The sequence below is a fragment of the Camellia sinensis genome, chromosome 4 (assembly GCF_055761805.1).
Source record: "Camellia sinensis isolate YWXY chromosome 4, ASM5576180v1, whole genome shotgun sequence".
In the NCBI taxonomy this organism is placed as follows: domain Eukaryota; kingdom Viridiplantae; phylum Streptophyta; class Magnoliopsida; order Ericales; family Theaceae; genus Camellia; species Camellia sinensis.
Window position 1 is genome coordinate 17,455,720 of NC_138964.1, and position 23,633 is coordinate 17,479,352.

The 23,633-nt window shown below is 36.0% G+C and overlaps 1 protein-coding gene across 21 annotated transcripts; it reads right to left on the reverse strand.

Moving 5' to 3' along the window:
* Positions 1 to 494: 494 nt before the first annotated feature.
* LOC114260137 (uncharacterized) lies at positions 495 to 14,095 on the reverse strand. 21 transcript variants are annotated; one of them, XM_082924362.1, is made up of 8 exons: positions 13,651 to 14,075; positions 13,296 to 13,494; positions 4,763 to 4,967; positions 2,445 to 3,145; positions 2,018 to 2,179; positions 1,352 to 1,912; positions 1,173 to 1,271; positions 495 to 970 (listed from the first exon to the last, which is right to left on the reverse strand). In XM_082924362.1, the coding sequence occupies exons 6-8, from the start codon at positions 1,391 to 1,393 to the stop codon at positions 662 to 664; spliced, it is 450 nt and encodes a 149-aa protein (XP_082780488.1). In that variant the 5' UTR covers positions 1,394 to 1,912; positions 2,018 to 2,179; positions 2,445 to 3,145; positions 4,763 to 4,967; positions 13,296 to 13,494; positions 13,651 to 14,075; the 3' UTR covers positions 495 to 661. The 21 variants fall into 21 exon arrangements, with proteins under 21 accessions (XP_082780488.1, XP_082780486.1, XP_082780480.1 ...); XM_082924360.1 differs by having other exon boundaries at positions 2,445 to 3,094; positions 4,763 to 5,000; positions 13,296 to 13,431; positions 13,651 to 14,073; XM_082924354.1 differs by having other exon boundaries at positions 1,352 to 1,924; positions 2,445 to 3,094; positions 4,763 to 5,000; positions 13,296 to 13,431; positions 13,651 to 14,073.
* Positions 14,096 to 23,633: the final 9,538 nt, after the last annotated feature.

Below are 23,633 nucleotides of genomic sequence, written 5' to 3' on the forward strand. Positions count from 1 at the left end.
AGTGGCCGGCCGACCACTTTTTCTGGTCAGCCAGCTATTTTTTTTGGGCTGCAGACAGAGAAACTGGTTGGCAGGCTTCTACGGTGGCCAACCATGAGCATGAAAGTGGTTTACACCTGTTTCTTGCCTCTAGGAGTGAGTCTCTAATTTCCCCGTGTGCTGGGAGTGCTGAAGGTTCGAGTTCACTTCTGTTTCAGATGCGTTCCGTCGCTTTGTTCGTCTAAAATGCTTTGCTTATCGAGTTGCTGCTCATTTGTTTATCGAGTTGTTACTCATTTTTTTTACTGAGTTGTTGCTCATTTGTTTATCGAGTTGCTGTTAATTTGTTTATCGAGTTGTTTATTCGTTTAACGAATTGTTTTTGAGTTGAGTTGTTTAGTTTGTTGTGTCAGTTCACTACCTGACTTGGCAATACACGTTGTTCTATTTTCATCCAAATTTTATTTTTGTGCAAAATGGTGCGATGCGATGCTCAGAATACAAATACAACACTCTTTGAACGAAAAGCCATTTTCATTCCATCATAGCTTCTTTTTTTACAACACTTTACAAAAGGGTACAAGTTTTGGAAGAAAAATAAAACTGCCTAAGCTGTACAATGTGCTACAACTACATGTAAAAAGAAAATAAAGGAGGAATATCTGCATCAGTGCTATCAAGTTCAAGACCGAGAGGCCTTCTTCACCCTCTTCGGTTGAGCAGCCTCCGCGCCACCGGCACCGGCACCATCATCTGAATCGGAGTCACCGTCATCGGAATCCTCCTCAGCGTTGCCTCCGTCCTCAGCACTGGAACCAGAGTCGTCATCCCTGCCTGCAGATGTCTCTGATTGTGGATGTGCCAACTCCTCCTCCTCGCTAGACTCGTCATCCTGTCTGACAGGTGCTCTGCGTCCACCTCGACCGCGTGCTGAGACTCCTCTCCTAGCTGCTCGAGAAGGCCTGGATGGCCCAGTCTGCAGAGGCGGGACCTGAAAAGGACAGTTTGAATGCATCAACCAGCATGTATATCAGATGCAGATACGAGAATTACATAGAATGGGTGCATGCAGATATAGTGTGTGAATGCGATGTGTCAGATGTGCTCTACACATGTAATGAATCAATACAATGAAATGTTCAGTTTCCATATGTCATCAGAAGCATGATAAATGCGAGGAAATTGAAAAGTACCTGAACGCCGGAGGCACAGAGCATTGTCTCCCTCCGCAGAACCATGCCCTCGAGCGAAGCCACCACTCTGAGTAACCTCTCAGTATACTCTCTGGGAGGCTGCATACACAAGTTCAAGTCATCGGTGAATGAATGAATGTCTAAATATTTGAGTGATAAATGAAAATTATAAAACATACCGGTAGTGAGTCAGGGTCACTGACGTATTGATGGTCGGGCATCGGAGGCCCCAGTGGAATCGGATAAGAAGTCCCATACTGCCAGCCCGTCAACTCGATCGGAAGATCTGGCCATCCAGCATACTAGCAAGTCGAAGGCATCCATTCGGTCCCGCCTCTCGATGAGCCTGCCCCGCTGGTCGAAGGAATGCCTCTAGCTCGGGCGCGACTCGAGGAAGGCATGTCAGTAGCTCTCTTCCTGGGGATACGGACACCTGACAGCAGAGGCATCAAGTACGTATGGCGATATGTCGCGTAATCCCCCTCCTCCAGAAAAAGGACAGCATCAATACCCAGCATGAGGTCCTCCGTCTTTCGGGGCGTAAGATCCCCTGCGGACCACATCTCTGGTAGAGGCAACGAGGGAACGTCCTGATCGAAGTTGCCCATCGTCTGGCGCATGGAGCGCTCTCCGAGAAACTAGGCTCTGCCGACCGGTCCCTCAAGCAGAGCCCTGTATCGCGAAGTGCCCCATGCCCCAGCGAACAGAAATCGAGGATTCCCTGGCATGGCTATCCAAGGCTGCCAGGACACCTGTGGGTAGCAAGTGCATAAATTGATTAGATGTCATAAATATGCAAGATAAATCAAAGTTGAAAGCATGAAGAACTGAGAGTTCTGAATTACCTCCGTCGCCCGTACAGTATCGAAGAACTGCCGGAGAAAGGGCAAAGTCTCCCGGGGCCTGGACCGACACCAACCCTCAAATCTGCGCGAGTAAGGGACCTCAAGGGGTGCCTCGACCTCTAGTTTAGGGGCCAACGTCGGGAAGTACGCATAAACCTACAGCTGTGAAAGGCAAGACAACGACTGTCAGAGTGCAGAATGTAGTGTGCAGTGTACAGTATACAGAATGTTGAGTGCAGAAGGCTGAGTGCAGAAGGCTGAGTGCAGAATGCTAAGTGCAGAATGCAGTGTGCAGTGTACAATATACAGAAAATACAGGAAATGCAGAATGCTGAGTGTAGAATGTAGAATACAGAATGTAATGTGTGTAGTGTGCAGTGTACAGATAATGAAAAGCAAAACTGTAAATTAAGAGGGCAGAATGTACCTCCCAAGCTCGCCAGTAGCCTCCAACTATGGTCCCTCGCTCACGGGAGGTCGCACTCATGTAGCAGTAAAGGAAAGCGAGGGCAGCGCCACCCTAATCAAAGAGCTGGACTCGTGATAGGTCCACTAGAGCACTGAGCAGATAAAGCCCAACTGTGTTCCCCTTGTCGGAGAATAGTGTGGTCCCGAGGAGGAACATCAAAAATCCTCGGGCGTACTGCTGTACGGTCTCAATGGTCTGGGGCGAAGTCCCCCTGTACTGCTCGGAGAACCAGGTGTACCTAAGCCTGCCTGATGATCTGTCGATCGGCGGACGGGCTCTGAGCAAATAAATCCAAGCGGTCTCCCACTCACCTATATCTGCGTCGTATGGAATCGGCCGGCCTCCCACCTCAAGGCCCGTCAGCATGGAGAAGTCGTATGGGATCATCGTCATATCCTCAATGGCTGAGAAATGGAAGGAGTTGGTGGTGTCCCACCATCTCTCCACAAGTGCCCCTAAGAAGGTCCTACTCGCTGGATGACGTGACAATCCTGCACAGAATAGACCAAACCCTGCCTCGTCCACTATATGTCGAACAGCGTCTGCGAGCTCCATGTACCACTCCCTCGTGAGGATAGACCCATAACCCCGTGTGAAACGGGAAGATACTTGCATTCAGAATGAACAGATGTATTCAGTTTTAGAATGAAAAGTATGAGCTACGTGTTCAAAGTAAAAAGTATGAGCTGTGTGTTCAGAATGAAAAGTATGAGCTGCGTGTTCACAATGAAAAGTATGAGCTGCGTGTTCACAGTAAAAAGTATGAGCTGTGTGTTCAGAATGAAAAGTATGAGCTGCGTGTTCAAAGTAAAAAGTATGAGCAACGTGTTCAAAATGAAAAAGTGTACTGCGTTATGGACTGTGTATTCAGATTGAGCAGTGTGTTAAAAAACCGAATACCGTTTTATGGACTGCGTGTTCAAATTGAGCGGTGTGCTATGTTATGAAAAAGTGTACTGCGTTATGGACTGTGTGTTCAGATTGAGCAGTATGCTAAAAAATTGAATACCATGTTATGGACTGCATGTTCAGATTGAGAGGTGTGCTACGTTATGAAAAAGTGTACTGCGTTATGGACTGTGTGTTCAAATTGAGCGGTGTGCTATGTTATGAAAAAAGTGTACTGCGTTATGGACTGTGTGTTCAGATTGAGCAGTGTGCTAAAAAAAATGAATACCGTGTTATGGACTGTGTGTTCAAATTGAGCGGTGTGCTATGTTATGAAAAAGTGTACTGCGTTATGGACTGTGTGTTTAGATTGAGCAGTGTGCTAAAAAAACGAATACCGTGTTATAAACTGCGTGTTCAGATTAAGTGGTGTGCTATGTTATGAAAAAGTGTACTGCGTTATGGACTGTGTGTTCAGATTGAGCAGTGTGCTAAAAAAATCAAATGCTGTGTTATGGACTGCGTGTTCAGATTGAGCAGTGTTATGAGCCGTGTGCCAACTAAACAAAATGCTGTGTTATGGACTGCGTGTTCAGATTGAGCAATGTTATGAGCCGTGTGCCAACTAATCGAATGCTGTGTTATGGACTGCGTGTTCAGATTGAACAGTGTTATGAGCTGTGTGTTCAAACTAAACAAAATGCTATGTTATGGACTGCGTGTTCAGATTGAGCAGTGTTATGAGCTGTGTGTTTAAACTAATCGAATGTTGTGTTATGGACTGCGTGTTCAGATTGAGTAGTGTTATGAGCTGTGTTCAAACTAATCGAATACTGTGTTATGGACTGCGTGTTCAGATTGAGCAGTGTTATGAGCCGTGTGCCAATTAATCGAATGCTGTGTTATGGACTGCGTGTTCAGATTGAGCAGTGTCATGAGCCGTGTGCCAATTAATCGAATGCTGTGTTATGGACTGCGTGTTCAGATTGAGCAGTGTTATGAGCTGTGTGCCAACTAATCTAATGCTGTGTTATGGACTGCATGTTCAGATTGAGTAGCGTTATGAGCCGTTTGCCAACTAATCGAATACTGTGTTATGAACTGCGTGTTCAGATTGAGCAGTGTTATGAGCTGTGTGCCAGCTAATCGAATGTTGTGTTATGGACTGTGTGTTCAGATTAAGCAGCGTTATGAGCCATGTGCCAATTAAACCGAATGTTGTGTTATGAACTGCGTATTCAGATTGAGCAGTGTTATGTGCTGTGTGCCCAAATGAGTTGTGTGCCGAACTAGCAGAGTGTTGTGTATGTCAATATGTTCAAAACGATCAAATATGATACATGGCAAAAACATAAAATGTGCAAGAAATGCAAAAGTAAAGTATGTACCTCATGCGCGTGATGAAATAGATGGGACTCCGGCTCTCGTAGTAGCAGGTCTGCAGGTGCCCGCCGCGCGAAGTCCGTGAAGTGGTAGAAGGTGCCAGGAGGAAGGATGTGCTCCTTCAGGTCGTACCCCTCAAGGACGAATGGCCGTATCCTCGGAGGCAACGATATGATGTCGGGCTCGTCCTCTGCATATGGAGGACCTCCGCTATACGGGATATCGTCAGTTATCTAAAGAAATCTATAAAAGATACAAAAACGAGCAAAATGAGCCAAAATTGCAAATAGTCAACAAAAGTCAACTCTTAGGAAGAGAAAAAGTCAACAAAAGTCAACGCCCGAGAAAAGGTACTAAACTTTGAGACAAACATACCTCAAGTGATGAAAATGGAGAAAAAAACTCCGAAAACAAATTCTAATCGGTTCAAAACGAAGAGAATCGAAAGTTTTCGCAAAACAACTTCGCGTGGGGCGTTGGAAAACGCGTATAAAGTGCAGATCTGAGAGAGAAAAAGCGTCTAGAAGCAAAGGAGAATGTATTTCGGCCTTGGAGGTGTGATACAAACTGATTTGGAGTTGTGTACTTAAAAAACCGAAGCTAAAAGACCAAACTGCCCTGAAATTCTGTAAACTGGTCAGGCTAGCCAGTTTTTCTGGTCGGCCGACCAATTTTATGGGCAACAACTGATCGGCCACTGATATAATTGGTCGGCCACCCTCCTGGATGATCCTCAAGGCTCCATTGTTCTCCCTATGCATTTTGGTGATGATTGGAGTCCTCGGCCCTCGGGAAAGTACAAGAAAAGTACACTTTTCGGCTCAAGAATGTCCCTTCAGGAATTTCAATTTAAGTCTTCGACGCGTAACTCATCGTTACTCGTCAAGAGTAAGGTATATCCTTTTAAGTACATATGACCCCTCCGAGAGGTAAATCGGAGGTTACAGTTGAATTACTCTCTTTAAGGCTTGTACTTATTTTTCATTCAAACGTGCTATTTCGTCACACTTTCCTATCCTAAATTGTTGTGCCCACCACTTGTTACATTGTTATGCATGTTACTAGGCGCTTTATTACGCGCACTTTTGTTGAATTGCTATACACTTTGCTTGCATTGTCCCGCACTTTACTCGCATTGTTATGCTTGTTTTATCCACATTGTTATGTGTCACACTTAGGTTGCATTGTTTTGCATCCCTTCTGCATTGTTATGCGTCACACTTAGGTTGCATTGTCTTGCATCCTTTCCGCATTGTTATGCGTCACACTTAGGTTGCATTGTCTTGCATCCCTTCCACATTGTTATGTGTCACACTTAGGTTGCATTGTTTTGCATCCCTTCTGCATTGTTATGCGTCAAACTTAGGTTGCATTGTCATGCACCCCTCCACTTGCGTTGTTACGCACTTTTCACTTGCATTGCTATGCATGTTTCTAACGATATTGCACCTGCTGAGTTTCTTTCTTTTGCAGGCACGATATTGTATGTACGATTCATTTGAAGCTGTCACGACCAGACGAACCTGACGATATTGTATTCTCCGTGTGAGACGTAGCGAGAATTGTATAATTCTCTTACATCCTTTCTGCATGTAATGTAGTTTGGTTCGTATTCTCCTGCTTAAACTGTTGCATTTATTGTGTATATTTGCTTCGTTACAGCTTTCTTTGCATGATAATAAATTATGTTCGACTTTGTGCATGTCATTTGCATCTTGCCCTAGCCTGCGGGCGCATCTCTTTATTATATTGCATGTTTGTCTAAGTTTTCGGCCTTGTCAAAAATGAGTCGTCTCTAGGCTTTGACATTCACTCGTCACTTATGACTTTCGAGTTCTGTCAAAGAGTAGCAACTGTAGACACCCCATTTTTGACCGACCTTAAGACTCAGCCATCATCGATTGAGCGCTTGATGACGCTGCATGTTGTGCTCATTTAAAGGTTTCAGAGTTTTGGCTGAGGGCCTTGCCTCCGGGCCTCTGAATTCTTTTGTGCTTTGGCTCGATTTGTGGACCGAATCTTGTTTTCTCTTCCCGGAGGGAGGGAGTGGTCTTGTAGACCATCGCTTTGTGGTCGTAGACCACTTTTTGTGGTCATAGGCCACTTTTTCCGTTTGGAGACTAGTTTCCGATTTTTAGAGCCTTTGGTCACGCGCCTTGTCTTGGGACCGCTTAACGTTCTCCGTTTGGCGTGGTTTTTGAACCACACTTTGTTGCCTCTGCCTGGAGGGACACTGTGGTCCGAGAGACCACTTTTGTGGTCGCATACCACTTTTGGTGCTCGTCAGCTAGTTTTTGGGACTTTCAACCGCATGCTTTGCCTCCCGATCTCTCGTCTTACATCCGTTTTGGTTTATTTTTGGTATAAATCTTGTTTTCCTTGTTTGGAAGGTGGTACAAGGGTGGGAGACCAGCATTTCTCCTGGCTGACCACTTCTTCCTCTGCCAGCCAGTTTTCTGGTCAGACAACTGGCTTTCTTGGTTTTTGGGGCATCTTTTCTGGTCGACCACCACACCACTGCATTGTTTTCATGCCCTGGACTCTCTCCTACCATGGCCGACCAGTTTTTGCTCTCAGAGGCCACTTGAAGTGGTCGGCCAACCACTTTAAGTAGCAGGCCGACCACTTGAAGTGGTCGACTGCTTTTTGACACCTTTTTGGAGATATTTTTAGCCAGCTAGCACAGTTGGAGGACACCAGAGCTATCCTCCATACACGTGTATGGAGAGATTGCCTTGGTTCTTAGCTTCTCCTAGAAGAGATTGCCTTGGTTCTTAGCTTCTCCTAGAAGCTTTGCCTTTCCTCTTCTATAAGAGTGAGGCTCCTCCTCCCTCCTCTAGGTTCAGAAAAACTCCCTTGAGTTATACATATAGCCTATATCTATACTTCTTCATTTTGCTCTTGTTTTGTGTTCAAAAGTGTACTTTTGTCTTGCTTTTTCACACAAACACACACTCAAACAACATCCCTTTGCTACTAAGGTGCTTATGAGCTGGTTTTGGTGTTCTTGGATTGCTTTGAGCTTGAAAAAGTTGCTGGAGTTGCAGCTCTAAAGAAGGTCTTCAAGGGTGAGTCTTTGACCTTTTAAATCCCCATTTTTGCTTGAGCTTTTGACCCCTTTTGCATACTTTTTTAAGCTTAACTTCCTACTACAAAAAGTTCTATTTTTGTGTGCTTAAAATAGTTGTTTAAAGTCACTTTTTCATTTGGGGTGATTTACTCCCTCTTAGGCCTTGTTAGGCCTTGTTTTGAGCCATCCCTTTAGGCTCTTGGTGAAGCTTTTGCATGACCTTTCTACCACTGAAATCCAGAGGATTTTCAGTGGTGGAAAGGTGGTTTTGATATCCTAAATAGGAGAGGGTCCCCTCTCCTTGTATTTTGTTTACTTGCTTCATATGGCTCACGTTTGAGCATCTTTGATAAGCTTGTGTTAGCTTGTTCTTAGCTTGTATTTGTAGTTATTTTGCTGAGGCATACCATTGTTTTTGCTTTCTTTGGTCACTCCATGCATGGTTGATACACTTGTAGTGTAAATCACACAAACTAGCTTTATGTGCTTCATGAAATAGCATGTCATTCTAGCTTGTTTTCTTTCCATTTCAGCATGTTTTCGGTGATGTTTTGCCATGTCATGACTTTGTTTTGGTTTGTTTTGGTTGGCCCTTGCATGCTCCATACACTTGTAGTGTAGTTCCATAAACTAGCCTAACATGCATCATGTTGTAACATGTTATTTTAGCATGTTTTTGGCTTAGCTCTGAGAAGACTTTGTTTATGTTTTAGCATATTTAAAGTCTGATTTGTGTTGTCTTGGCTATGCATGACTTACTTTGTATAGCTATGGTTCAATCTAGCTTGTTAGCTTTGTGTGTTGAGTCCTCTAGCATGCATTACTTGGACTATTTCAATGATTTAGCATCATTTATTATGTGATTTCAGTCAATGTTTTATGGTCATGCATTCACATTAAACACTCATTCAATGCATTGGAGGGTTTACCCCTTTATGCCTTAACATGAACCATTGTGTATGCCTTCATGCCTTAACTTGCGAGCTCTCATTTCAGTGTATTTTTGGGATTATTATGCCATGATATAACTCTGATTTTTATTGGTTAATTCATTCTATGCTTGGTCTTAATAGGTTTAGTGTAATCCACCTTATTTGCCTTGTATGCATCATGTCTTATGCCCTTCATGATAGCTTATTTTGGCTTCCTTCCATGCATGTTTTAGACTCATTTTAACATATTCTATAACTGTTTTGGGTTACCTTGGTCACATGTTTCATGTTTTGTATACTTGTAGTACAAATGTTCTTGCTTGCCTCAAGCTTTGAGCACCATTGCATGCTTCACGTGTGTTGTGTACATGATTTGGCATCACTTAGCATGACATTTCAGAGCATTTAGCATTGCCATGTTCCTACCTCAATCATGCTTTAAGTGCCTTTGAGTGTTATGCATTGTTGCCTAGTTTATGGCTTAGCTTGTATGCTTGCATGCCTAGGTATTTGAGCCCTCATCTCAACATGTTTAGGTCCTTATTTTGACTTACTTGAGCTCTGTCCATGCTTAGTTCATGCATTTGTGCCATGTATTGCATGCCTCATGTGTAGTCCTCTTTACTTGTCTTAAGCTTTAAGGACCATTGCATGCCATGCTTGTGTTGATTAAGTGATTTGGTATCATTTCTTGTCTAATTTCAGTGCACTTATTGTTGCTACACTTCCATGCTTTTCACTCTTTAAGTGTTCTTGAGAGTTGCACCTTAGTGCCTTAGTTGGTGAGCCAATTGGCATGCATGTTTGTATGTGTTTTCGGTGCCTCCATTTTAGCATTATGGCCACTGTTTTGGCATGACTGAGGTCTGTCCATTTCGGTTTAAGTCCATTGAGTATATGGTTTGCATGTTGTTGCATGTTTGGTGCATTGCACATTATTGCCCTTGTTGCATTGCATTGTGCATGCATGCATTACATTGTGTTAAGAACCCTCATGATTGCCTTACATTGAGCATGCCATCTAGTTCTTAGCATTTATCATTGTGTATGCCATGTTATGCCTTGCATTGTGTATGCTAGGTTGCTAGTTGCATTGAGTATGCCATGTAGTTACATGTTCGCATGCTAAGGTTGCATTACATAGCATTGTGCATGTCATGTTTCTTGCTTGCATCGTGTTTGGAATAGGTGTTAGTCCAAACACGGGAAACGGGAGACGTTTCATACAGTAATGAAACTTGCCTCAATTCCTGGTTGTCGACGCTCTTAATCATACATGATAGAGTTCTAGGCCTTATGTGTTTACTTGTGCATTTATTTCATATTGAATTGTACAACTTCGCCTCTCGGCTATCATGCATTGAAATGTGCGATTGGTGGCCCGAGGTTGAGAACCACACCCCTTTGAGTTCATGACATGATAGGGAGGGTGGTTGTGCACACATATCTTGCAAATACATTGCCATGCCCTTTCTTGCTCTCTGTTACAGCAAATTGCAGTTCAGCAGCAATAACTAGCCGGCCAGCTAGAAAAACTAGCTGGCCGACCACTTTTCTGGTTTTTAACAACCAAAAGTGGTCGGCAGGTATCTGGAGAGACCAAAAGTGGTCGGCCACCCTCCCATAAGACTCCCAAGGTGAAGTTTCAGCTTTCTGGAGCTTGGTGCAAGTTTCTGAGAACAAATGAAAACAGAGGCAAATCGGGCATCACATTGGATTTCCGAACGAGGCGACTGAGCATGCATCCAGTCTTCTCCCTCCGAGAACCTCCTGTTTTACTGCTTTCCTTAGCTGCCATGCTTAGATAGCTAGTTTACGCTTTGGTTTGTACTTTAATTAGTTAATGCGTTAGCTATTCAATTCGTTTTGTAATAATTTGTTAACTAGGATTAGTTAATTAATTTGTTATGTAATAATTAGTTTAATTAGCTTAGATTAGCTAGTTAGCTTCTTATTCGGTCTCTCCCTCGAGAGAGCCAAGTGTGTAATAAGCGTGCGTGTGTGTGATGCATGTCTTCCAACCCCCATTTCTTTCTCCCTTTTACTTAACTGCTTACGATGGTTAGTTTTAGGACATATTTCGTTTAGCATACCTTATGCTCGCATGTTTGCATCATTCTTCTGTACTGTATGCACCGGGCTCGACGCATTATACTAACTGCATTGTATTTTAATACATTTATTTGAATACATGTATCAAGTTGCATTTTACATGACATGACTAGAATAGCCGAGCCTATCTTAGCTGCATCTTCGCATTTGTTACATTAGTCATCTTAACATGAACTAGGATTATGCATGATTTCTAACAAGTTCTTTGTTTTGGCTCGGAGTACACTGTGAGTGTTTACGCTTTAGAATACTGCATGTGTGTTAATGTTGCCATGTTAGCATGCTTGCCATGAGGCTAACTGCTTATTTGTTATAACTGCCTGAATGCCTGTGAGTGAAGGTTGGATTGCTTGAATTGGAACAATTCATTGAAATCCGCATTTCAGCCTACTTGTGAGTAGCAAATTTCAAACCATTTTCCAAACAAACGGATATGCGATGCTTCGTTCCAAATTAGGTGATCTAGTCTATACTTGTTTGCTGTGCGCATCACGTAGTAAGACTAGCTAATTAATCGGAATAAGAGCACATGTGCTTTTAAAAACAAGATATCATGCTTAGTACAGGCCGATCTTTGATCGGGCGAGCGAGAGTGCTCATTAAATGACCTTTCCCAATCGTACCCAAGTTCCCGAGCCGAGGCAACTTTGGTGATGACGGACACGTGGCCTTAGGCACGACTTAGGGTTTCCTAAATTTCTCTAAAATAAAATATTTAGGTGGCAACTCTGTATCTGGCAAAGCAGTCCATATTTGACACTTCCTTATTAAAAATCAGTTTTCCAAAATGATTTGCTGGATTTGAACTTTTTGGTGATTTATCGGTGTCACATCGCACATTGTGAGATTAGATTCAGAACCGTGACATTTGAGTCTGAACTATGGTAAGCCCAAATGAACGAAACGGGATTTTTCCGAGACGTTCGGGCGCGTCCACACTCTAATATTTAAGCCATACCACTTGTCATCCCTTAGTGAAACAAAATAATAATAATAATAATACAAAACTAAACCAAACCAAACCAAGTCTTAAATCTCATTAAATGGAATTGACAATATGAATCTTTATCATCCACTCGATTCTATCAAATGTCATTTGGTTAGTCAAATTAAGGAGAATCATTTCTCTATTTACTACAATAGCCTCCATCAATTTAGGTATGCCATTTTCTCTAACACTTTCTTCTACCGTTACTGCATTGCATCTCTTCACTATTGCTTCTGTTGGTCTCCATTGTATATGACCAAATCATCTCATTCTATTCTCTTTCAACTTATCTTCTATCAGTGCTACTCTTCCCCATTCACGAATATACTCATTCCTAACTCTGTCTTTTCTAATATTGTCACACATCTATCTTAGCATCCTCATCTCAGTAACATTCATCTTATTTACATGTTGTTTCTTAGTTGCTCAACATTCCGTCACATATAACATCACTAGTCTAATAGCTGTTCAATAGGACTTTCTTTTTAATCTAGTGGATACTCGTTTATCGCACAGTATCCTAGACATACTCCTCCACTTAAGCTACCCCGCCTTAATTCTATAGGTCGCATCTACTCCAATCTCTCTAACCGTTGTACTAATTGATCCTAAATAACAAAAATGTTCACTCTAAAACAGTTCTTAGTTTTCAATCTTCATTTCTTATCTATTTCCATAGTTATTATTACTAAGTTGCATTCCATATATTCTGTCTTAGTTCTACTTATTCTAAATCCTTTAGATTAACGTCTTTCTCTCTAAATCTCCAACTTAGGGTTAACTTCTGCTCTAGTCCTATCCACTAACATAATATTATCTACAAAAAGCATAGAGAATGACATATCATCTTGAATATTTCTCGTTAACTCATCCATAACTAAAATAAAAAGATAAGGACTTAATGTTGATCCTTGGTGTAACCCTACAATAATTGAAAATTCACTTGTTTGTTCAGCTAGCGATCTAATAGTGGTCAACACACCTTTATGCATTCTCATAATTTAAGAATAATAGTGGATAAGATAATCAGATCATCCAAATAATCAATCAATCGCTTCCAGCTTGAAAAATAATATGGAAAAGTTGCATTATATCAACCCATAATCAAACCTAATTCAAAATAAACTCCACAAGACAACAAATTTAGCAATGACCCAAATAAGAGCTCCAAATTACTAGTGTTGTGAAGCATATTCTAATCCAACAGCTAACCTCAACCATCACAAATTTTTGTCACAAAAATTCAAATTGGTAAATGAAGAATTCAACATAAAATTGGAAAACCAATTTAGACAAAACCTCAGACAACTCAAAACCCATGTCAATCATATCCTCACAAGTCCCTATATCAAAATTTATCAGTTACCCAGATGAAAACTCAATGAGTATTGCATACTAGGGACCAAAAATCAAAATGGGGTATGTATGATTCTCACCAGAGAAAGTGCTCTTGACGAGCTTCTCAGACAAGCTCTTAGAAAGCTTATAATCCTTTGAGTTCTTTGATTTGTTGAAGTTTCTTCTCATAGACCCATCAAAATTCACAGGAAAACAACAATTCAATTTGCTCGTCTTTGTCCAATCGATCCATGTTTACAACAGAGACAGATAATCAAGGGCATGTTCCAAAAAATCCTAGAAATCAAAACATGTTTGGCCTAAGATATTTCAGGATATTTCATCAAATTCCTCACTCTCAAAAACCTTAGAAATCAAATCCTAGGATCATATACTAGGCGAAATCAAAGTGCATATCATAAACCCCCAAAACACTAGAAAGCAAGACCCTACCTGCTTTTCAAGTTGGACCCATTTGCCGTCGACCCACTCTCGATGAACCTGCAACTCTGAAACCCCCAACTCGATCTCATCAGGAGGGTTCTAGAAGGTGACTACAAACTTGGAATTGTTGAGAACTATGATGATGACACCACTCCACCATCCATCACGGTAAGATGCATCGATGACATCGTATAATTCGAATAAGGGAACAAGGTCACACTCTGAAACACTCTGAAGGAGGAGGAGGCAAAGGCCTAATGAAGTCGGGTTTGACGATTTCTCTCAAGGGGGAAAAGCCATCATCGTCTAACAAGCTCTAGTACTCGACGAAGAACTAGTCGTTCTTTTTCTTCGAAGAGGAAGATCTAGAAGAAGAAGGGGTATCTAGAGAGAGATTGAAACCCTCATTTGAGTTTTCTATGTTCATCCTTTATGAATAGAAGCCAAAAGTGTTAGTATATTTAGAAGCCAAAAGTGTTAGTATATTTTGATAAATAATAAAAAAATTCTAATATATTTTTTTGATGATTGGCACTAGATTATTTTATTTTTGCACCTATTTTTTTCGGTCATACTATTCACGACAGAAATTGTGCATAGTGAAAAGTGACACATTTTTAATGCCTAGTATACGTGTGTCGTGTATGTTTAATGTATCAACAACATGTCATATGCATGTCATAAATTTTTTTATTATGTACGACTAGCATTGCACGTCGTAAAAAAATTATCATTATTAGTATTAACAGACTACGTAATAGGCATGTCGTAGTTAGAATATTATTTACGATATGCAAAAAAAGAAAGTCGTAGAAGTGAAAGATTACGACTTGCATTTATTGTATGTCGTTAATGTGATGTCGTAAAAATCCAGTTTTGTTGTAGTGAAAATAAGTGTTGAAATGTAGATATGGACATAATTATATATTTTGCAAAATATGAATATTCACATTTCATTGATTATTTGTTACTATACTTGTTGTTTGAGTAATCATTTTTTTTTTTACCATTAAACAATTGAAATAGTCTTTTTTTTTTTTTCATTTTGTTTCATGTTGCAGTGTAAATGTTTATATTGGTATGAATTTAGTTTTGCTGGGGTTAGTTGTATGTTAATTATAAATTATGAATATTCACATTACATTTTGGTATGAGTTTTTTTTTTTTTTTTTTTTTTTGAAGTTTTTTTCGAAAGTTAGTTGTATTTTATTTTTTTTGTTTTTTACTATACTTGTTGGTTGAACAATCATTTTTGTTATGATTTTTACTTTTTTCAATTTTATTTTATGTTTTCACGTTGCAGTGTGAATGTTCACATTGGTATGAGTTTATTTTTTTAAAAGAAAACTACTTGTTTATTAATTATAAGTTGTGAACATTCACATTGTATTTTGGTATAAGTTTTATTTTTTCGAAAGTTAATTGTATTTTTGTTGTTTTTGTTACTATGCTTATTAATTGAACAATCATTTTTGTTACCATTAACAATTGAAATAGTCGATTTTTATTTTTTTTCAATTTTGTTTTATATTTTTACATTGCAATGTAAATTAATATAAGTTTGTTTTTATTTATTTATTATTTATTTTTTTTAAGGCAAGTTGTATGTTAATTATAAATTGTGAACATTTACATTGTATTTTGGTATGAATTTTATTTTTTCGAAGGTTAGTTGTATGTTTGTTGTTTATTGTGAATATTCACATTGTACTTTAGTATGTGCTTTATTTTTTCAAAAGTCAGTTGTATAGTTGTTGTTTATTGTGAACATTCATATTATATTTTGATTTTTATTCAGATTTTTTGTTGTATTAGTTTTAAAATTTTCAAATTATAAAAAGGTTTAAAGTTCATAATTTGATATTTTCTCTATGGAATGTGGAAGAGATTTTCTCCTTAGAATAATGGATAGATTTTATCCATGGAATAATGGAAAGATTTTTTCTTTAGAATGAGGGAGAGATTTTCTCCATAACATGAGAGATTATTGTTATGTATTAGTTTCAAAATAGAAACATGTGCAAAAAAATTAGAAAATGTGATTTAGTCATATTACATTAAACAGGACTTAATGCAATTCTCAAAAAGAATATGGATTAGATGTAATAAAATGCTTAGATGGGGGATTTATCAAAAATTGACCCAAAATTAATTTGTGTTATATATGTAAAAAAATATTATGCAAATTAGTGTTATATATTATGTAAATGTTTGATAATTGGTTAGAATATTTTTCAATTCATCAATCTACCCAAAATCGCTCAAACCTCGACTTGCCAATCCGCCATTTGGTTTGTAATTTTACTCTCAAATCGTCTGTACCGCACCGCGAATACCCTTACTCCTCTAGTATTTTCCTAGTCAACAAAATCTTGCTAAATAATCTAGTCAACCAAGCAACCACCTTCTTACCCAAATCTTTTTAAACTTCAATAAGGATATCATCAGGTCCTAAAACCTTATTGGATTTCATCTTCTTAAGTATAATCTCCACTTCAAAGCTTCTAATCTTGCAATAAAACCTGTAGTCATGATTTTTCTTATTACTAGCTACTTTCTCCCCTTTTGACATTCATGTTTTGCATTCAGCAATTTCTCAAAATAATTCTTCCACTTCTCCTTAATCTCTTCATCATTCACCAACACCTTAGAGGCCTCTTTCTTAATGCGCTTAACCTGATTAAAACCTCTTATTTTTCCCTCTTTTATCTTAGCAAATTTATATATATTTTTTTCTCTCCATCCTTACTAGCTAGTCTAATGTATAGATCACATAGGCTTTCAACTTAGTCCCTCTCCCTATTTTTTGATCTCCTTATTAGCCAATTTGTAGGTCTTAAGATTTTTTTCAGTTCTATCATTCTGTTACTTTTTAAAATATTGTTTTTTCGTCTTTAAAATATATATTTTACCCTTCATGACCATTGTGTCTAAAATAACATACATTTCAACACTCATATTCCATATTGGAATGCTATTCAGCAAGATTGTAGGCCGTTTGAATGTTTTTTCTTCCTCTCTAGTGACAGTACAAACTAAAACGGATGGGCCGTCTAGTAAGGCTGGACATTGTGTTCAATGAAACTAGATCAGCCCAAACAATTCAATGGGCAGTCCATTTGTATTGTTATTGAACTAGTACCCAATAATTGCTCCTTGCCTAGGTATATGCTGTGAACAAAAATGCTAGAAACTCTAAAAATCCTACACAATACTCACATAAATGTGAATTACATTCATGTGAATATTGTGTAGAATTTTGGATGATTTTTTTAGGATTTCTAACATTACTCTATTGTGAATGATGGGTCATGGAACATTAAAATATTTTAAGATACAATTACCAACCCAGTCCTATGGATCAGACTTATTTACTCATAAGTTCTAAATGAATTAATTTGTGCATATTTGCCCCTTATTTTGATTATGTGTTTTTTTTTTTTAAAAAAAAAAATAGATTTACCTTTTATATTTGTGGAATAATTATTTGGTATTAGTAGTGAGACTGAAAAGGCTGGACATTGTGTTCAATGAAACTGATCAGCCCAAGCAATTCAATGGGCAGCCCATTCATATTGTTATATATTGAACTAGTACCCGAATAGTTGCTCATTGCCTAGATATATGTTGTGAACATAAATGCTAGAAACTCTAAACATCCTACACAATACTCACATAAATGTGAATTATGTGAGTATTGTATAGAATTTGAATAATTTTTTTTAAAATTTTTAATATTACTCTATTATGAATGATGGGTCACAGAATATTAAAATATTTTAAGATATAATTACCAACCAGTCCTATGGATCAGACTTATTTACTCATAAATTTTAAATGAAATATTTTGTACCCTTATTTTGAATGTTTTTTTTTTATTTAAAAAATAAATAAATAAAAAACTTTATAGACTTACGTCTTATATTTGTGGAATGGTGATTTGGTATTAGTAATGATACTGAAAAACTTATTAAGATGATAAATGATTGGGCCAGATTGTTTTTTGTTTATGAGTTTTAATTTATCTGTTAGTTTGAATTGAAATAGTGTGTACCCTTTTTCTCCATTTTCCACATACATTTGAGAAATATATACTATTGTAACATATCTGTTATAAAAAAATGTTTCTAATAATACTACAGTTATCATATTTTATACTATATTGTGCTTTATCATTTTATTTTGGATAAATTACATTGATAACTCTTGAGTGTTGGAGAAAATACAGTGAATTTTACAGTTTTGACATAATTAATATTCCTTTTAGTAAAGCTAAATATATTAGAACTAATGCATATAGAATGAAAAATAAAAAGATAGTAAGGTAAAATATATATTGTCATGTAAAAGAGCTGAAAACTTTATTTATTTATTTATTTATTTCATCGATGTAATGCAACTATCAAATAAGGGAAATGTTATGGCATGCAACACTACGACAAAATTTTATAAAAGTGATCTCACAAAAATGTGTAAATTGAATACAAATTCACATAAGTTCATGAAAGCTTAAGATTTATGCGAATTTGTATTTAACTTATATATTTTTTTATAAGATTACTTATGTAAGTTCTTGAAAACTTACATAATTTTATGGTAGGTTGCATAAGGTGTACATTTTACATTGGAGAATTTTCTACCAAATTATTGATGAAAATATAGCTAAGTATTATGTGAATCAAAACTTTAAAGGAACTCAATGTAGGTATGCCAAAATTATAGAATTTATCAACACAATATTGGTGTAATAGGTTTCGCTACTAATATATATCTAATGCAGATAACAAGATTAATATATCAAATGATAAGATAAGATGACAAAAATATATGGTCGTCTAGGAATTAGTCTAAATAGAGCAATGCTAGGTATCATGAAAAAATTTTCATGAAAATGATCATGAAAGATTTATGACCTTTGGATTACATTTAGAATAAAATGCCACACACTAATCAAGGTAATCCAAGGGTCATAAATTTTTCATGATCATTTTCATGAAAGTTTTTTCATGATCCCTAATTTTTCTCTAATCATAAAACAGAAATAAAAAATTATCATTTTCCAAATATATAAATAATCTATTTTTTAAAACTTATTTAAATTATTTCTACTTAATAAACTATAAACAAAAGGTTAAACGGAAAATGCGTGAGAGCTCGAATGGCTCGAAAATATTATCTTACCGGTAAGAGAATCAAAAAACACCTTAAAACGACGTCGTTTTGGGATTTCGAGCCACTCGAGCCATTCGATTTTTGAGGTACGTAGCAGTGCCGAAGTTAAACTAAATAATTTCATACAAACTTTCAAAAAAATGAAAATAAAAATTAGGCACTTGAGATCCATTTCTAAACTTTTGGGGTCTATCGGCCTAAAATTAAATCTTTTTGGACCAAAAAGACATTGTTTACTCTAAAAGGACACCTATTTGTCCAAAGTTTACTTATTGGTTCATCTGTCTAAATATCACAAATATATACACGCGTCACCTATCTGTCTAACTGTAGACAGTCCATTTCTCGCATATTTTGCAATTAGTGAATTTTTTTTTTTTAATAGATTCGTCAAGTCTAGAATCTCATTTATGTTTCACATTGCACTCGTAAAACTAAATTGGAGATTGGGAATCCGAACTGTCAGGCATGCTCGGATACCCTGAGGTACTACATGTGACACATATATGTCTATCTCACCACTACTAGTTATCGCCGCCATCCACCAACGACTTTCCAGTGACTTTTCCTACAAATTTCTTGGCGTTGACAACTTTTCTGATAATTTTTTCGGCAACTTTTCAACATGTATTCATAAAAGAAAAATAAAAATAAAAATAAAAACAATAAGACGACAAAATCTTAATAAAAAACATATAACTCGATTAATATGGACTTTTACAAATTAATCCCAAACAATTTAACTCATGTAAGTTGCACTATTTAGTCACCGTACCGAATAGGAGTCCTTTGAAAGGAAAGAGAAGATGAAAGTAATGCAAGTGCAATGCATTGATGTAGTATCCAGCCGCACGCTTCGGGGATTACCCTTAGTCAGAAAGCACGTGCAAACCTCATTACCAAATGATTATAATAATTACATGCATGAGCTAGCAAGCATAGTAGTAGTTGTAAAGTTTAAAAAAAAAAAAATTACAAAGAGATAAGTTTGTTTGGTTGGGTAGATATATATATATATATTAATTATTTTATGTAATGTAATGTAATGTATAAGGGAGAGAGAGAGTCCATGAATCACGATCTCTTGTTCACTTCGTAGCAGGCAAAACCCTAATCCCTCCATCATTAAATAAACATATCAAACAGTAGTTTTTGTTTTCTCACTTTAACTTGTATATCTTCTACTAGTCCTCAGTCAAACGAACTCATCACTTGAAAAAAGTTAAAAAGGGTGAGATAAAGTGTTTATGTGAATATATATATATATATATAAGGGAGAATAATGTCCTATTTCTAAGTAACCCCTAGGACTATTAATATGATTCAAAAACTTAAACCCATATCAGAATACCACGGTAAGGCCAACCTAAGACAGTGACTCATATTGCTGGCAAAAGTAATCTGCGAGTCTATCAGCATAACCCAAAAGTTTAAAGTCCAAATTATTTAGTAATAAATTAGCGGTGCTTTATATACCCACCCATGCATACTTCGATATGAGACGGGATCGTTACATGAAGGGTCTAAGGGGTCACGTGTCCCCCTCAATTTAATTTTTTTTTTTTAAACATATGTATATAAGGAAAATATTTTACAATTAAAATTTTTATTTAGAAATAACAATTACAATGATTTGTTAATGACATTCTTAAAATTATAAAACCAATGGTGTTGTTATCATTGAAACAAAAGGACCACAACAAGTCACATTATTATGTATGAAAATATTGTGAAAAAAATTAATGAAGCAGTGATACAACGTCAGTATTGTTGACATATAAATACAATTAATCCCACTATGTAGATGTAGAAAATTTTGAATTGTTAATTATATTTGACAAGTGTGGTTCTCCCTTATATTGTTTTACTATACTATTGATTAGTGATGCCGCATGTTGATGGTGATGTGGTATTACAGTTACACCAAAATTTTCTCAATTTTTTGTACAAAATTTGAGAAAAGTATATTAGTATTGTATAATCTTTTAGAAGACTTATATATAAGACATTATCCATAATAGACTAGTTATATGAGACAATCTTTTTTATTCCAATCTTGCTTGAGGTCAATTGTAAAAATATATATTAAAATTTTGTGTGTTAAAGATTCAAGATTTTGTACTTAATATTAATTTAAAATTTTATTATTGTATATTATTTATTATGGAGAAAAGATTGAAATTATAATTATAAGTGCCCCTTTTAGCTAATTTTCTGGCTCCACCACTATTTGTACTCACTCACTTAATGAGTGTATGTTGTTAAATTCGTAAAATATAAAATTTGATTTTGAATGGAAAATATAAATAGTGTATACTATTGAAGTAATAAGAGTGTTGTTTTTAGACCTATAGCTTTTAGGTTTAGGTTTAAGTCTAGTTCACTTCACTATATAATTTTTTTAAATAGAGAGTAGGCATCACGGCACAACTCAGTGAGTTGTTTACTTATATATAGTATAGATATATTAGCATTTGGTGCAAACACAATATGTTTATAATTTTATATTTAAATTTTTTCACAGTTCGATAAAAGACTAAAATTGTTTAATTGTTATTGCCTATTTCAATTGAGTGATTTGGTGAGAAATGATAATAAACGAAGAGAAGATAACTCTTTTCTCAAATTTTATTTATAATAAACTCATATATATTTATATATATATATATATATTTAATTGGGTTGGGATTGATTAGTTTTGTTATGATATTTTGTACACTCAACATCCCTTTATTAATGTTTGTTTTAGTGTTTTATGTACATTAAATTCATCTATAAAATTTTCTTTCCTGCAGATCAAAAAAGTTCAAATGGTAAGAAAAATAACTCTTATTTTATACAACTTATTTCTCACAAAAAAAAAAAAAAAAAGATTTGGTAAAAAATAAACTGATTGATTGTATAAATTTTCGAAATACCAAGATTACCTATTTAAATATAAAGAAAGAAAAACATCTTACTCATACCCTTATATTACATATTTTAAAAACAATTTTCTTTCTTTTCTTTTCATGAGAGACCACAATTATTATTTTTCTGTTCTCATCTTATAATTCAAATTGAGCGTTATGATAGATGTGAAACGCATTGTTGAAAAAATTAAATAAAAAGAATGACAATGTGCACACTAAATAAAATATATATACTTTATTTTATATAGCTATTCAGTTATATAAATTCAACTTTTGAGTTTGTGTTAAGGTTTTTAGGTTTTTCCAAAATAGTTATAGGGGTAAGGAGAGGGTGTTGTCACAACACCCATTGTGACACTCTGGTTGAGATTTGTCTCAATTATTTTTTAATGGTCTTAACAGTTCAGATTATAAAATGCGTCAGATATTTCATTCATATAAAAAATGACGTTAAGCAGGTATGTATAACTTCACGATTAGACTATAATTATTCTTATAAAAATTATCAAAATAGTATTAATCATTTTTTTAAAAAAAATATAAATATGATCTTATTATGAGTTACAAATGTCTAAGTCCTATGACATTACATTACATTTGCTCAGATCTATCAATTGCTTCAATTTCTTCTCCTTTTTTTTTTCATTTTTTAATTGAACTTATTTTAAATTTTAAAATTTGAATTTAGATAAGACTTTTCACAAAATATATAGTGATAGATAGATAGAGAGAGAAGGGGGAGAGAGTGAATGCATGCAGCATGCATGAAGAGAAAGGCAGGTGGTGTGGCCGACATGAATAGTGTAAGGAGGGAAAACAAAAAGGGAACATGGATTGAGACTAAACTCTAAAAAAAAAAGAAATATATATTAGGAAGGTCCCCCCACAAGTTTAAAGGAGATAAAAGAAAAAAAAGAAAAGAAAAGAAAAAGGAAAGTGATGATCTTTTTGCAGTTGTATTTGCATTTGACTAATGCTTTCTTCCATTTAAAACGTAGCCTTTTCAGCAAATGCCATGTGCTTTTGGGGACCTGATTGTGTTTTCTTGGCCTTAAATTGATATATATATATAGATATATTTTGAGCATCGTTTTATTACGGATCTCGTTTTGATAATTTAAATCGTTTATTTCGCAAGGTATTTCATGTATATCATTTATACAAAAATTAAGTTCATCTAATAATCTTAACATGTTCAATTTATTGCGTTTATTACTAAAAAAAAAATATATGACTTATTTTTTAAAAATACACTTATCGTCAATTTTTTAAAAAATAAATGCAAAAAATTAAACATGCTACGATTATTTTTTTTATCAGCAAAGTAAGAATTTCATTAAAAATGATTCGAATAATAAAAAAAAAAACTTGTGATAGGCTCTACGAGTTCAAACAACACCATCAAGTTCAATCCAAACCTTTTTTAAAAAATAAAAATAAAAAATTTAAAAGTCTCTGCTATTAAACTTATATAACGGTAGGTTTCATTCACTTTTTATTAATCTAAACATTATATATATACACCATTACAATAAAGTTTTTGCTTGTTGTGCTTTCTTCATCAATAAAGTTCTCTTTTGCTTATCAAAAATATATATATATATATATATATATATACACCATTACAATTACTAAATCACCTCAACTTGATATTGTTTGAATTATGGTTACAAAATCAAAACCCACTAATTTACAAAATTAAGTCTTATTAATTATGATTAATTATGATTATTTACGGTTACAAAATTAAATCACACTATCCATTATTCTTGAAGTACAAAGGCTCCACGAGAACTAAATCCTTCATTGTTGCTATGTGAAACTATAGGGTTTATTTAATTAGCAACAATATCAATGTTATACCCATATCTTTAAGTAGTGAACATTGAAGTAATAACAATAAAAACA

Coding starts and splice junctions, on each gene's coding strand:
- LOC114260137 (XM_082924372.1), bottom strand. CDS start 1,393: ATGCCCGACCATCAATACGTCAGTGACCCTGACTCACTACCG. Junction 1,272..1,351: donor GTGACCCTGACTCACTACCG/GTATGTTTTATA, acceptor TTGTGTATGCAG/CCTCCCAGAGAGTATACTGA. Junction 971..1,172: donor TCTGTGCCTCCGGCGTTCAG/GTACTTTTCAAT, acceptor TGTCCTTTTCAG/GTCCCGCCTCTGCAGACTGG.